General features: G+C 43.2%; 1 protein-coding gene across 9 annotated transcripts in view; it reads left to right on the top strand.

The window, feature by feature from the left end:
- Positions 1-15,370, top strand: part of tenm4 (teneurin transmembrane protein 4) — a 145,049-nt gene extending 129,679 nt beyond the window's left edge. For 8 of the 9 annotated variants that reach the window (XM_085795900.1, XM_085795898.1, XM_085795905.1 and 5 more), the window contains 4 exons: positions 3,364-3,660; positions 4,648-6,262; positions 8,436-8,578; positions 12,348-15,370. In XM_085795900.1, the coding sequence (XP_085652026.1) occupies positions 3,364-3,660; positions 4,648-6,262; positions 8,436-8,578; positions 12,348-13,106 (2,814 nt within the window). In that variant the 3' untranslated portion in view covers positions 13,107-15,370. The remainder of the gene's footprint in view (positions 1-3,363; positions 3,661-4,647; positions 6,263-8,435; positions 8,579-12,347) is intronic. The other variant, XM_085795907.1, reaches the window with a different exon arrangement.
- Positions 15,371-16,531: the final 1,161 nt, after the last annotated feature.

Here is a 16,531-nt window from a genome sequence, read left to right as displayed (position 1 = left end):
CTCAGCTTATCACCTTGCCATCCCCACCACACCAGTGCATTTTTCTAAATGTATCCTATGCCTTTTTCGATTATAAAGCAGGTCTGTGATCTATACTAAACTATGAGGGTTTCAGAGTCCACAGAGAAATGTGCACGGCCTGTTTTCAGATACGGAGCCCTGAAAGAAGCTATCAGGGCCTCTGTCACTTCGGGATGTCTCAACAAAGCAGTCACTGTCCCAAGCCACGCCCACCTTGACCCCCATCCATGGTTTTTCCATGTGTTTAACTGAAATCCTGCTCAGAAAAGAGTCAGCCAATACATTTTGGTAACCTTAATGGATATCACCACTTCAAATAAAACACAAGAAAAAGTTAAGAATATGAGACCTTAAGCACAAGGCTGTTTGTGGTTTGAATTTAAACCCATGCAGAATAAATAAATTGGACTCACTCTTGTGTGCACTCCTCTTACTTTGATGAGAAAAGTCAGTAAAACACTGAAAACACAGATGGGATCAAAATTTTGGAGAAATATGTGATTGGGTAAATGTCCTCGGCTAGCTAACATGGTTACATGCACTATATAAACAGGTCCCTTTGCATAATAAACAACAACATTTGACCATAAAAGCATCTACATAGACAGAGAAAACCAGACAATTACTATTAACAGTCAGCTTGCATTGTTTTTCTTAGCTATGTAAGGCAAACAACAACTTTGGTTAAGTTGTCTTTCACATTCCCAGGGAGGTGACACAGCTAATGGGGAGGTGCCACTATGTCTGTCATTGGCTGTTCATTTAATGGCCATGTCGCCCCTTTGGAAGCGAAAGCTTCTAATGTATGTTACAGACAATGGCCCCAGGGGTGAGATAGGAAATGGGAGCAGCCTAATGGCAAGAACAGAGGGGATGAACAGAGCTGGAATCATTGAGCGACCTTGAGTGGCATGTCAAGTGATATTACGTGGGTGGCTGGGTGAGTGTGTGGCAGTGCACAATGGGTGGGGGTGGGGTCTCAAAAACAGAACAGAGGGATGCGTGTCTGACTTGACAGATCCTTGTTACGCTTAGACTGAGATGCAGAGGCGATTATTTAGGTCTGTTGCCGTCTGTGTTCAAGTTTGTTAATCCGACTGTGAACTTGGTCACATCATGGAACTGCGCGTGCACGTGGTTTTAGTGTTCTGCTTATCATGTCCTGGGGGTGAGCAGAGTACTGGCGGCCCTCAGTTGTCCCCTTTCACAGTGACATGTGCTACTCTGGTTTACTGTACCCCTCCTGGCTGCCTACAGCGTTAGTGATTTATGTTGCTGAGTCACGATAATAACACAAAACAATAACACAATAAACAAGCCGTCTTTAGGGCAGTATGTACAACATCCTAACAAGAATCTTTAACCGACCACACGGCTGATATGTTTTAACATTTTAGGATGATGTGGGACGTTTTGTTCAAGAGATTTGAGTTGGGAACAAAAGAAACAATTAGTTTCTTTTGATTGCTTTGTGAAAATAAACGTTACGGTTGTTACTGAAGAATACAGTAATTTTTGAATTAATCATGAGAACTGATAAAAGACATTTTTCACTTGCAAAATGACAGATTGTCACTTGACACATTGATACAGATGTAATATTTTGTGTTGAGCACAATTTAAAAAGTAACGTAATGTCAATTTAAAGTGGTGTGATGCTCCCTTTTCTTTTACTACATGTCTGCCTTCTTTGAGAGATTCCTTTTAGAGGTGGTGTCCAATTTAAAATAATTCCTCTTGAGTGGGTTTCCATTCTCACGGGACTTTGGGAGCTCTGCTGTAGAGTTTTTTTTTCCACCCTGTTGAGTCTTTGGCGAACCACATCCAGGAGCTCTCTCTCTCTCTCTCCCTCTCTCTCTCTTACACCTTATTTTCTTTTGGAAGAAATCTCAAAACAATCTTTTTGGACAGGCGACGGGCCTGTGCTGCCTATGAAAGAGTCTGACACACTGTCCAGTGCTTCAGGAAATGCCAGAACAGGAGGGGTCTTAGCCTTTGATATCCAGTCACATACATTTAAGAATCTAGATAGCTTGAGACGCATGTCCAAAAAGTGCAGTAATTTCACTTTTGTCAGTAAAGTCTAACACTTGTTATGACAGTGAGTGAAGGTAAAACACAGGGCAAAGAGTGTGTGCGCTGTTCTTATTCCTAGATCCACTGAATCGACTGGAGGAGCCAGCCGCTCCACCCCACCCCACCTCCAGTCTTGGGGCTCAGATTGCTTATGATTCTCCAAACCTTCATGGAAATGTTCTCCTCCCAAATCTGTTGCTTTTAGTGTAAAGTAATCCTCGCAATTAGGTATCAGTGACCTTAATTGCCTCTGGTGTAATTGTCCCTTCACAGATGAGAGACCTAAGTATGCTCTCCTCAATGTGAAACTGAAAAAGTGTGGCTTCCCAGCAGGCCCCCCTGTGACCTGCTCTGTGGCATGTGTCTGGAAGGGAGCCAGAGGCAGCTTTAAGATGCTTTTAAGCCTTGCCAAGTATTTTACCAATCTGAACAGTGACACACCTGAGGAAAAACACAACCATGAATATGACACAGAATCAGAGGGGAAGATATACGAGACCGTTTCCACCACATTTTCCTAACCAGATGTTTTTTTTTTAAGTAACTCTTTGTATTAAGATTTGCTGTGACCTGCAGCCTGAGGTCATTGTGTCTCTTGATTTGATGTATTTTTCTTCTCTGACCTCTGCTGACTGAGAAACAGGAGCTGCCTCCTCAGTAAAGCGAGGCAGTGGATTTGTCTCTGTGCTGACCTGGCCCTGGCCATAACAATGACACTGTTCAGAGCAGTGTCATTCTGCTCTGGTCACAGTGAAGCCAAGGGTCACCGTGTGCTGTCTCATACATTCAAAGGAGCCAAGCAATGTGAAGTGTCATTTAAGCAATGTTCTGAGTAACAGAGGAGAAGAATTGATTTTTTTCTCCTCTTTTCCAATTTACGGAAATGGCTAAATAAAATGAGAGTCATCTGGCCTGGTAATTCTTTTCAGTAAGCAGTGAAAATGAATTTAATGATCAATGTGGCTCTAATGTTTCATGCATGAATAGGCATACTCCCTCTAAGACTCTGCTGAATTTTTATACAAACAAAGAAATATGGTAATTCTTATAATTTCATCACTTCAATGGCTCCTGCAGTCCAGAGATACAGCTCCTCTGCTGTATAATCACTTTGTGATTAAAGCTCTGCTCCTTAGGTCCCACCCTTGAGGAGCAATGCACCGATTCCTCTCCGTCATTTCAGCCTCTGCAACATGTTTATTCCCTTTTGCTGGAACGGCTGTGGTCAAATTAAATGTTTCTAATTCTGTGCTTCCTCTCCTGTAGGTTCATAACAGGAACCTACTGTCGTTGGACTTTGATCGAATCACGAGAACAGAAAAGGTCTACGATGACCACAGGAAGTTTACGTTACGGATCCACTACGACCACGCCGGACGACCCACTCTGTGGGCGCCGAGCAGTCGTCTGAATGGAGTCAATGTCACCTACTCCTCTGGGGGGCACGTGGCAGGCATTCAGAGAGGCACCATGTCTGTGCGCATGGAGTATGACCAGAATGGCAGAATCACCTCCCAGATATTTGCTGATGGTAAATCCTGGAGCTACACATACCTTGAGAAGGTAAAAACTGTTGCTGTTATATTAGTTAAATGGTTTTAGGATAAAAAAACTTTAATATCAGACAGCAGGGACATGATTTACAGATGAATTGTTGAGTTGTGTTTGTGTAAGACCCTTGACAAGAATCTTGAAACTGGAGTTAAAAGTTAACTTGCTATACCCCCGCAGTGTTTGTGCTGCATTATCAGGCTCTAGCACAGATATCAGCAGAAATGTAATTAAAACCTGTCTGGTGCACCACAGACGTTATACTCTGTAACCATAGTCTGACAGCAAAGTTCAACCCGAAATAGCTCTGATGAGAAGAACAGAGTGAAATGTCACTTTCTGCTCACTAATTGAAGGTAAAATTGTTGGGGAAAAGGTGAGGAGCCATGATTCTCCACCTCAGACATGTTATATGAAAATGGCAGCTTGTAATAGTCTATAGTCAGTTTTCACTTATGTGCCGAGGTTCCTGCCACATGATGTGACAGCCTTAGAACTGATTTAAAGAGATAATTTAATTCCAAGGCGTACATAGATAGATTTAGAATAGATTTTTTTTTATTTGCAGAGTTGTGATAAGTTAAGTTCTCTCATGCTGCTTGAATCAAAAGATCCCACAAACACGAAACAAGTAGCAGCATGTTTGTGAAATAATTTCTCAAGGAAACCTTAATGTCAGAGGAATACTCCACTTTCAGGATGGAAATTGGATTTGGACTGACTCAGACTTGCATGAATATGGTGTTATTGCTTTTGACATTTTGCTCATCTTTTTGTGGTAAACCAGCATGATGTCTTGCACAGTCTCCAACCTACACTTAGTGAGATTACACATTTTTAGGCAACAACACCAGAGGAATGAATCAGTCAATTAAAAAAATATTTTTTTGTTTTATGTAACTCATGTTATGTAATATTTTTTTTCAGTATCCAAATGTTTATGAACTGCCATGTCATTGAAATGACTCATTGAGTGTTTGCTTCCTTTTGTCGTCACAGTCCATGGTTCTACTGCTCTACAGCCAGAGGCAATATATCTTTGAATTTGATAAAAATGACCGACTCTCCTCTGTGACCATGCCCAACGTGGCACGCCAGACCCTAGAGACCTCCCGCTCCATTGGTTACTACAGAAACACCTACCGGCCCCCCGAAGGTAACGCCTCAGTGCTCCAGGACTACAGTGAGGACGGACAGCTACTGCAGACCACCTACCTGGGCACAGGCCGCAGGGTCATCTACAAATATGGCAAGCTCTCCAAGCTGCTAGAAATCCTCTATGACACCACACGCATCGGCTTCTCCTACGACGAGGTGGCGGGCATGCTGAAAACAGTCAACCTGCAGAGCGAGGGCTTCACCTGCACCATCCGCTACCGTCAGATCGGCCCACTGATTGACAGGCAGATTTTCAGATTCAGCGAAGAGGGCATGGTCAACGCCAGGTTTGACTACGTCTACGACAACAGCTTCCGTGTCACCAGCATGCAGGCTGTCATCAATGAAACACCGCTGCCAATCGACTTGTATCGCTATGACGACGTGTCTGGTAAAACCGAGCAGTTTGGCAAATTTGGAGTAATCTACTATGACATAAATCAAATTATCACCACGGCAGTGATGACCCACACCAAGCACTTCGATGCCTACGGCCGGGTGAAGGAGGTACAATATGAGATCTTTCGCTCACTCATGTACTGGATGATGGTGCAGTATGACAACATGGGGCGAGTGGTGGCGAAGGAGCTAAAAGTCGGGCCGTATGCCAACACCACACGATATACGTACGAGTACGACGCCGACGGTCAACTCCAGGTAGTGTCTATCAACGACAAGCCCCTGTGGAGGTACAGCTATGACCTGAATGGGAACTTGCACCTCCTCAGCCCCGGAAACAGCGCGCGCCTCACGCCACTACGCTACGATATCAGAGACCGCATTACTCGCTTGGGCGACGTCCAGTACAGGATGGACGAGGACGGTTTCCTGAAGCAGAGAGGGAACGAATACTTTGATTACAACTCAGCCGGCCTGTTGGTCAAGGTGTACAATAGAGTGAGCGGGTGGAGCATCAAATACCGTTACGATGGCTTGGGCAGGAGGGTGTCGAGCAGGAGCAGCATGGGCCACCACCTGCAGTTCTTCTACGCTGACTTATCCAGTCCCACTCGAGTCACCCATATGTACAACCACTCCAGCTCCGAGATCACATCTCTGTACTATGACCTGCAGGGACACCTGTTTGCCATGGAGCTAAGCAGCGGGGATGAGTTTTATGTGGCCTGCGATAACATAGGCACCCCTCTGGCTGTGTTCAGTGGCTCAGGCCTCATGATCAAGCAGGTCCTCCACACAGCCTTTGGAGAGGTTTATCTCGACACTAACCCCAGCTTCCAGCTCATAATTGGCTACCAGGGCGGCCTGTACGAGCCGCTCAGCAGACTGGTCCACATGGGTAGACGAGACTATGACGTCCTCGCTGGCCGCTGGACGACACCCAACCATGACATCTGGAAACGTCTCAACAGCAACCACATTGTGCCATTCAACTTGTACATGTTCAAGAATAACAATCCTCTCAGCAACAATGAGGAGATAAAGTGCTACATGACTGGTAAGTTCACATAATGTCTTACACAGATACTTTTTTTTTTTCTCCATTTTAATCCAGTTCTTTGGTTTCAGAGTAGTTACACTGGCCTGAGTCATCAGTGGAAAATGTTAATGTATTTGCGTTACACAATAATCTATATTCATAGAAATCTATCAAGCCACAGCTGCAATCCTCTCCAAAGCAAAAAGCAAACACACTGGTCAAGATCACATTTCATGTTTTTGGGCTATATCTACGTGATACTCAGGCAACATTTTCTCTGATGTTCTCCTCACAAATATATATCAAAGAACTTGGGAAGCAGCAATGAAATAATACAGTTCTTCTAACAGTTTACGGGTAAGTAACTGTACATATATAAATAGCAGTTGGCAGATGTTAAGTGAGTCTCAGTGGTGCAATCAATAATGCATATCATTTTTTTATGCTGCTAAAATTACATGTGTGGAGGGGGAGGAGAGAGCCCATGTGAAGCTGCTATTGCTCGCAGTTCAGGAAACTGGATTCACTTCAGGTTTTTAATGTCAAATTTGAATTTGTGTTTTTATTTTTAACAGCAAGCCACAACTGGAGGAACAGACTCTGCCAAGATTAGTGTGTTAGAAAGGTTTTAAGAGCTTTCATGCTGGGATGTTGAGGGTTTTTTTTTTCCTACTCTGGCATATGTGTGTGTGGTTTGTGCATGTTACTGTGCATGCTCACATATGTGCTTGCCCATGTGCCCAGTGGCTATCGTTTTGAAAGTGCTCAAAGGGAACAATGCTGTACTGCAAACCCCCCTCTGTTGCTCAACACTCAGGTTCCTTCCCAGAAAATATCACATCGGTCCGTGTTGCTTTGTGGTGGGGAGGAGGTAAATGGCAGTGAAAGCACCCCAGTGGAGAAGGAGCGCACAATAGTCCTTAGAAACCTTCGCCAGGGCCAGTTGTATCAGCCTCTTTGGCTGGAAGTTAAATGGCATTGTGAAGGATATTCACTGTGGTTAAACCAAAAGGCCTCAGCCAGATCTCATTCACAGGTGGAAGATATAATTCTCTTTATTCAATCATTATGCATCATATTTGCTCAATAACACTTATGTTGGCAGTAAAATAAGACAATTTCTACCTGTTAATCTCTCATTCATTAACCCCATAGACAATATTGAGAGGCAACGTCACTTTTTGTTCAGGTCGTAGATCCTTCTACTGGTCTCTGATCAACAAAGCCATTTAGCCGTCTGCCAAACAGAAAGGCATTCAGCTTCACAGTCCACCATTAGCAGCTGACTGGCATTAGAATGCTAAGTAGACTGTTAGATATACTGTAGTGGGTCCGCCTCAATTGTGATTGATGGCGCTGACATTTCCATCCCTTTCACTAAATTACCAGGGTCCTTTCATTGTCCTCAAACAAATTCTTATTTAAAAAAGCTTTGTCAAGTGCAACAATATGGCAGTGCCAGTCTGTGACAAACTTGCCCCCCAAGTGTCACAGCAATGTTTCTGCTGTCCATAACAAACACATTGAAAGAGGCAAGAAACAAATGGCTGCGATTGAACCTGCTCCGCTAACAGTCATGTCTCATGCCTTCTTTGTGATTTGCAGAATTAATGACAGCTTATCACAGGAATAGCAGCAGCAGCAGCACCTACAGTACATCCACAGCAGGAGTGGCTGCCTTTAGATTAACCACGTTGTCATGAATGCATGGATTTAGATCCCACACACTTTACTTTTCCTCTTTTTTAGCATCTCATTACAAAAAGAAATTATGGCAGCAAAACCCGCTGAGTCTTCACAATATCTCGGGTTGAGGTTTTCAGCGGCTTCGAAAATGACATGAAGTTACAGTATGTAATTATCAGCACAGCAGACACTCTCGGATGTCACTTGGCGGGTCTGGGCCCCAGCTGTGTGTCATTAGTGTGGCACCTGCAGGAGTGGGCAGGAATCATTGACACCATCTCGAGTGTTTATTATAGCATGTCCACTTCCACAAACAAATAAAGAGCTCAGACCGAGCGAGGGGTGTTTCAAGGAGACAGCCACTCGACTGCAGAATCTCATCTGTTACAACTAAACAATAGTGTTAGTGTTCTTTGTGAGCCCTCGACAGCTGAAAATTATTTTGTCAATTAGCACAAAAGGACGTGCGTGTCACCGTTTCATTATTTTGATCCCTCTTTTGCAGATGTGCACAGCTGGTTGGTGACCTTCGGCTTCCAGCTTTACAACGTCATCCCTGGTTATCGAAAACCCAACACGGAGACCATGGAGCCGTCCTACGAGTTAGTCAGCACCCAGATCAAGACGCAGGAGTGGGATAGCACAAAGGTAAACCAGAGGCCCTCACTTATCCCACTTTTCACCCCACCACAGATCACCCTCTTCCATCCCCCTGCCAACATCATTAGCAAATAGACATGCTCTGTGTAGCCAGACTCCCAGAGGAGCTGCCAACTATCAGGCCAAAACACGGCCCAGTGAGCCAGGTCTCTGCCCCTCGTCCTCAACCCAACGGGTTCAGGCTAAACAGCTCTTGTAATTGTCCTGCCATTAGGGAAATTCACTCTCCATTCCCTCCACCACTGGCCATTGATTTCATCTCAGTCTTACACCGTTAGCCAAGGTCTGAGAAGTAGTAGACATGCTCTGATTCCCACGTTTATCAGGCCTTTTAAGTTACCTCCAACTCACCTGAATTATTGAACAGGCCTCTGTTGTTGTCTTGGGTTTGGTTACAGCCAGACTAGTGAATGGCACCCTTCAGGAGGTCAGATTCATGTAGAGTGACACTCTGGCTGCCACCTCGACACAGAGAGTATTTGTTGTTAAAAAAAAAGAAAAAAGTTTCCTCATCTATTTGTAAACCTAAAAGCTTTTGGGATGATACAATACAAGGTTATCTCAGTCTGTGACCTCTGGTCTGACCAACCAACCATATTAAGCAGGCAAACCAACCTGGCATATTAAACAGAGAAAGAAGCGTGTATTAAGAGGTCCTGCGGTACTAAGAAGAGGAATTTCATCTTTTAAAGGGACAACGAGGAGTTTCTATTTGGCTATAAAAAAACTCTCACGTTAATGTGGATGAATCTACGCTACCCACACTTGTTAATGGCTCCATTTTCGATAAATATATTGTTTTGTCTCTATCGTTATTTTGTTATTTTAATTAATGGTGGAAATGCTGGGCGAGCCGACCAGCGTTTCCTTACTTTCGGTTTCGCGTCGCTCATGAGAATAACGCCGCCGTATTTCCGTTTATGGTCGGGACTACGACGGTAACTGAACCTCTTTGAACCTCTGACTTTAATTCTTGATGAATGAAAACATGAGTCTGTCTTGTGCCGGTCGAAGAATTCTACGGTGCGCACGGAGGCTCATAAATGTAGTGTGAAAACACTTCGCTTTTCCAAAACTCCTCGTTGTCCCTTTAACACTTGAGGATTTAAAACATTTAAAATTAAATCCCAAACATTAATATATGTGTACCTCAGGTTTCACATTTTGATTTCCCTTGATTTCATAAATTCCTCACCATATGCTGTGTGAGTGTAAAGTTATTTTAGTAGAGATCTCACATCATGTAGCACTGACCGCTTTGGGAGGGTTTCTGTCAAAGCCCCCAAGGTCTGACTCATGCATGCTGCTTGTGCCTGACGCTCCACAGAGAATCTCTGAACTCAAGGTACCCATTCACAAAGGAGCTGCAACAGAGAAAATATCTAATTTAATCCAAAGACATCCCAGCAATTTCCATTTCAAATATTTGAGTGCAGATATGATGGAATGGTTTCGTAGATTAGAAAGAATAAATGCAACGCTCTCTTTTTTTCAGTTATGCAGTTGCAATCCTCAAATCATCACTCACCTCAGACATCAGTGTTTTTTTATATAAGAAAAAATACAGAATAAATTATTAAACATCCAAGGTAATCACCCACTGTAGAGGTTAAAGATCTTCTCTACGGCAAAACAAGTCTTTAGGTTGTTGTTTTTTTCAAGCACTTTGTATGTTGAAAGGAAATGAGTCATATATGAATCTATATTCTGCTTCACCCTGAAACACTAAGGAGAGGTAGATCCATTTGAGTGATATTACCATTGAAAGCTGTTTCTATATCTGCTCACCCAGCCTTTGAAGTGTATGTTCAATAACGTCTATGAAATCTCTAAAAACTCCTGTAATGGAAGCTTTAAATAGAAAACTAAGCCTAGATTTGAAGGCGTTGCTCATGTTTGCCTGGGAGCTCCTCCTTCTCTCATTTACGTCGTTTACAGTACACTGTACGTTGTATGATGTGTAAGGATAGATTGAGATAATTAGTCTTTACCCCTTGTACGAGGCCAGGCGTGATATTCTTATCTGGAGCTGCGGCTTCAGAAATGGTGTTCAGAGCTGGTTAATGCCATGTTGATCCTCGCTGCAGATGGTCAGGCCAACCTAATTAAATGTAGGGTTCTTTGAAGCATAAATATAGCTTTAAAACTACACATGGTATATGTCCTGTGCACTTGGCACTTTATTTTATATGGGGGGGAAAGTATGCCTGCCTTTCTATCTCTTTTCATTTAAGCCCCTATTTTGCCATGCCACTGAATCCGCACCCAGATTGAAAAATGCCGTGAGGGGCCAGACAGATGAGGTTTGTGCAGCACAAGACTTGATCTCTCATTCTGGCTTTTGCTGGAGGCTGATTCCACCCCATGCGATGTGAATGATGCCTCTCTGGGGGTGTCCCAGGAGGCTGTTGCAGTAAAGTGGAGGACATCGCCCCCTTTCCTCCTCGTGCCCCTGGGACAGCTGACCGGGTCACACTGTTGGCACGGTAAACAAACACGAAGTGGCATGGTGTGAAGTGCCCCCCCAGGCCATCACTCCTGAGGGGCCCAACAGCACAGCTGCCCCCTCCCTGTCATATGTTTCCTCCTTCATGTGGGATCTGATGCCGTGTCAGATCAAAGTGTGGGCAGATATGCCGGTCACCGCTCCACATTTCTGACTCCACCCCACCCAGTCCCCCAGCCTGTAGCCTGTGTAGCCTGTGGAGGCCCAGAGAAACAGAATAAGAAACTGTCAGGAAGACTTTGAATGTGACTGGTTGACAAAAACTCCTCAGGACGCTCACAGCCTCTTATCTTGGGCGATGGCATGAAGACGTAGTGTTTAAGGGGCCTTTTTGTCGCCGCTCAGATCTGTTGAGGCGACTGTCTCGCTGTGTGTTGACCAGCTTCCATTTCATCTCACTTCCTTCATTTTAATATCTCTCTTTCTTCCTGAGGAGTGCTCTTGTCATGTACTATTAGGACGAAGGAGTAATTTTGCCTGATGGGAATGTGGTATCTATACAAAGCTTTGGTCCCTTAAGGAATGAGATATACATACTAGTTACCAGCAGATTCCTGTTTCATATTTAGCACAGCATGGCTGTCAGAAGACAGTAATTTCACCCTTTTTCAAAATATCATGCTTGTCACAAATAATCAGAGAGATTTGCATTTGCTGAGAAACATCTCTGCCCCTACCTTGACTGTGTGATGCGTTCACAGCTGCAAGTTATCATGAATTTGTACTTTGCCATTGATAATGGATGTAATTACATCATTATTTATGTACACGTGTAATGGCTGTACACACATACATAGGCATATTTCTATACATACTGTGTGCGAGCATTTGTGTACATCTTTGAGTTATTATTTATTTTGATTTCTGTCACATTAATACACTTTCCACAAAAGGTGTTGAGTCGTTCTCATTCAGTCATACAAAAAAGAAAGGCTTAGTGCTGAATTTAAAATGTTTGAAGTGTTAAATGAAGCAGTAGGAATCTCCTTTTTGAAAAAAAAAACAAAACAGGTGCATCTTAAAGCAAACACTCCTGCTTAGTCCCCATTCACAGCAGGATGAGCAGAGAGGTTATAACAAAGGTGTGAGGCAATCAAAAATGAATATCTGGTAAATATCTAGTGAAATGTCTTCAAACAAGCGACAAAGTAATTACGTGCAAATCCATTTCTTTTTCCGAGAACAAATGAAGGATACTTTACTGTGTGTATAGATGCTGTGTGACTGAATGGTGTTGTCTTTGTTTTGCAGTCCTTGCTGGGTGTTCAGTGTGAGGTTCAGAGGCAGCTGAAGGCCTTTGTGAAGCTGGAGCGTTTTGGCCAGATCTACAGAGCCAAAAGTGCCGGATGTCCTCAAGGCGAGAGCAAGAAAATCTTCGCTTCTGGTGGCTCCATCTTCGGGAAGGGGGTGAAGTTCGCCATACGAGATGGTCGCATCAGCACCGACATCATCAGTTTGGCAAACGAGGACGGGCGTCGGATGGCCGCCGTTCTGAACGACGCCTTCTACCTCGAGGACCTCCACTTCACCGTGGCGGGAATAGACACCCACTACTTTGTCAAACTGGGCTCCGTGGAGGGAGACCTGGCCCTCATCGGCATGACGGTGGGCCGCCGCACGCTGGAGACCGGCGTCAACGTGACGGTGTCTCAGGTCAACACGGTGCTCAATGGCAGGACTAGGCGCATTACTGACATTCTGCTACAATATGGCGCCCTGTGTCTGAACACACGTTACGGCAGCAGCGTGGACGAGGAGAAAGTTCGCGTGCTGGAGCTGGCCCGGCAGAGGGCCGTCGCCCAGGCCTGGGCCCGGGAGCGCCAGAGACTGAGGGACGGAGAGGAGGGTTCGCGGACCTGGACTGAGGGAGAGAAACAACAACTCCTGGGCTCAGGGAAGGTGCAGGGCTACGACGGATACTACGTGGTTTCAGTTGACCAATACCCTGAGCTGGCAGACAGTGTCAACAACATTCATTTCATGAGACAGAGCGAAATGGGCCGAAGGTGACATGAACACGAGGCTCTGCAGCGACAGACTCAGATGTAGGACATGGGACTTCTTGCCAAAGACAGTTGTGTACATGACCACTTTTTTTTTTGTTTTGACTGTGCTCAACTTGGTTTTTAATATACTGTAAAGAAGAAAAAACATGGTTGCAATCAGTTGCACTGTATTAATAGAAGAGTGCCCTTCTCCTTTTGAAGATTCTTTAACAGTCTTTGCCCTTCAAGTGCGGCTGCTAGAGGATGAAAATTTGCGATGTCTGTGACTTATTTTTGTGACTCCATTTCCTCGTCCCTGTTGGTGATTCTGTTCAAAGGAATCCAAGAGGAGTATTGGTAATGCATTATGTTCAGTGGTTCACTCTGCTGCCAGACTTGCAGATTGTTATTCACAAGCTTGCTCCATTCTGCCTTTTCTGCGCCTCAGCCAAGGAGATTCCTTCTCTTTTAATCACTTCTTTTTTATACTTGAAACCCTCATAGCCCCAGTCATCCATAAATAATGAGAGAGATTTCTGTTGGCGGTAGAGCCCTTCATCAAAACACTAGCTGTACTTGTCAGGGCACCTTCATTTGTTTGATGTCTTGTAATTTTTTAACAGGAGGCTTGATGCTCATCTGTGGTCTTAGCTCAGAAGGCTCCAGTGCACCCTGACAGTGCATGTTGATGGCCTTCCTTATATGAAATACGAAATTAGCAAAACTGCTTAATCATGCTTCAGTTGTATGGTAAAGCCAACAAAGGGATATGAGGTCACTTTTTTTTTTTTTTTTAATTTTGTGTGCATTTTCTTTAACTGGATTGTTTTTTTATCCAAGGAAGAAAATTAAAAACATAGAATAAATTGTCCTTTTTATTTGACTGTGGTCAAACAACTCAATTATGAAAATAGTGAGGAGCCAACAAAAATACTGTGGAATTAATGTGTGTATTAAACAACAAAAGGTATTTTACAGGAATGGTTTTTGAATTACATTTTAGTTTTGTTTTATAAATAGCTATATGAATTAACAGTATAACAAATGTGAATTTAAAAAAAATGTGAACTATTGTCCCTTTTATTGTTAATTGTTGTACTTGAACAATACTTAAGGGTGTTTCAACACATGGAATAAACTATGAAAGGTGGTTTAGTTACATCAATTACTGTGTTTTTTATTAGACCAGCTACATTTTACTGATCTCAATTGCATATGAAAGGCAGTGTTTGTTCATCATGGAGATTAAGTCAGTATTCCTCACCACCAGTCTGTCCAGTCTGTTAAAAGTTTGGGATGAAAATATTTTTAATAAGTGAGAGTATAAAGATGGATAAAGGATCCAGTCTCGTCAGTGATATATACTACATTAACATATGGTCTGTTGAAATAGATAGGCTTCACATTGTATTGTGGGTGAGATGAAAGATACAAATTGCCTTTGCCCTAAGGGCTGTCTGCAGGTCAGCATCGAAAAGTGCTTTCATACCCCAGAATAGGGCTCCACTTGGTCCCATGGCTGGCTGAAATGCATTAGACCTGCAGATGTACTAGTTCCTGTTTACAGACTAAAGGTCATCTATACACGCCAACCTTGGAAATAACCCGTGGACACATTCTAGCTCCCGTATAGCCGACCCCCCCCCCCTCCCTCCCCCTACCTACTACCCACCCACCTCAGTGGAGACTGCAAAGGACAATTTACATCTGCGCATTCAAAACCATCATTATGTGAAAACTCAAGAGGACTCGAGACTATTTTGGAAATTGTGAAATTGATTTGACTTGTGGTACTTTCTGAACTATGCCAAGCCACTGCACACTATTGACCTTCTTATCGTTTTTTCCATCAGACATATGAACTTGTTTGTGTGTGTAGGGGTGGTGGGAGCATGATTGAGTGTCTCAATCTGTACAAACGTTAAAGCAAACAGTACACGGTTGTTGTTTTTTTTTCCTCTGCTGTTGGTTGATTCAGTGATGATGTTTTGTTTCCAAAAAAAAAATGTATGTTCAGCATAATATGAATGAAGGATATTTGCATTGTGGAATATTGCACTGAGAACTGTTGCGTCATAAGACTGTATCTTTTTCTAAAGTTTTGGACTCATTTTGAGTTTGGGTTTGTTCTCAACACTGTGTTTTTAGCGCTTCTCTTTGACTATGTAAATATGAAGACATCAAAGTAAGCTGTAAATAAAATGCAAATGTAGATACCTCTTAGAGCTACATCGGTGACCCTGTGTAGTCTTAAGGTAGAAAAAAAATAAAGGGAATATTTTGTGTTTATTTTCTGTGTTTTGTTTTATCTAAAATGGTATATTCTGTATTGCCTTAAATATATTTTCATAGTGTTGTAGATTTTAGCATCAATATTGCACAGCTTATTTAATATGGGCATATGTTCTGCTCATCTCCATATACAGCATGTTATATACATTCATTTTCACCTTACTTAACGTTTCATGAGATTTTAATGAGGCTGATTTAATGTAATATGATAATGCAACACTGCACCATGTGCGTTTATCCAGTTAAACATGTGCTACCACCTGTTTAGATCTTTAGTCTATTAAATTCTCAAATGAAGTGGACATGTGGTCAATCACAGCACATAAAATACAGACTATTAATAAAAGTAGTAAATGTATTTAACTGTCGTAAGATAAGGAAGCCTTAAGGGACTCTGGGCAAAACTTAACAATTAATTAAACTGTCAAAGTTGAGGAACAATCCTTTGATGTTACAAAAGCCACCAGGAGACTGTGTTTTTAAACTTGATAACTTTGTTGAAACAAGTGGAGCTCAGGGGCTAATCCTGTTAGCGGGCAGGCTGGTGCGGGAGTTCCTGCCAGTATGTGGTGGCAGCGAGGGAGCCTGGAACATTTACACTCACTGCAGGCAGAGCTGAGCTCAGTGCCCAGAAGAAAGCACCATGGCCTGCTTTACCTAAGCAGACAGCAATATCTCATTTGTTCTTCTCCACTTTGCATTAATGTGAGCTGAGGATACCACTGAGCCCTCTGCATGACGGACGAGCCTCACATGAAACGATCACACCCAAATGTTTGCTTTAGCTAGTCTGACTACACAAGTTTTTTGCAAAGTAAATTTCAAATCTGCGGCTCTCATCTTTCCTGAGACAGCCTGAGCCTCGGAGCCCCTCATGCCTCCGATAAAGAGGATTTCTTTACAGGGGAACAGAAAGTCCTGCGAGCAGAGAGGCTGAGCATGATGAATTCTGCTGCAGAGAGGCAAAATGTCCTTTAGCCTTGAGGACTGTAGTCTTTCAGCAGAATCATAATAATAACTTCACCTTCCCTGTTGCAGAGAGGCAGTCTCCACAGTGCTCTCTGACTAAGAAAGAGGGAATTTTAGTTTCTGTATTTGACTGATCATTAGACTGAGGTCATCAAGGACAGACATTCATTATACTGTAGCTGTTGGCCT

This window comes from Trachurus japonicus, chromosome 13, assembly GCF_045865225.1.
Source record: "Trachurus japonicus isolate A0001 chromosome 13, Traja_1.0".
Lineage (NCBI taxonomy): Eukaryota > Metazoa > Chordata > Actinopteri > Carangiformes > Carangidae > Trachurus > Trachurus japonicus.
Note: the sequence above shows the minus strand (reverse complement) of the source record. Positions and strands in the feature narration are given on the sequence as shown.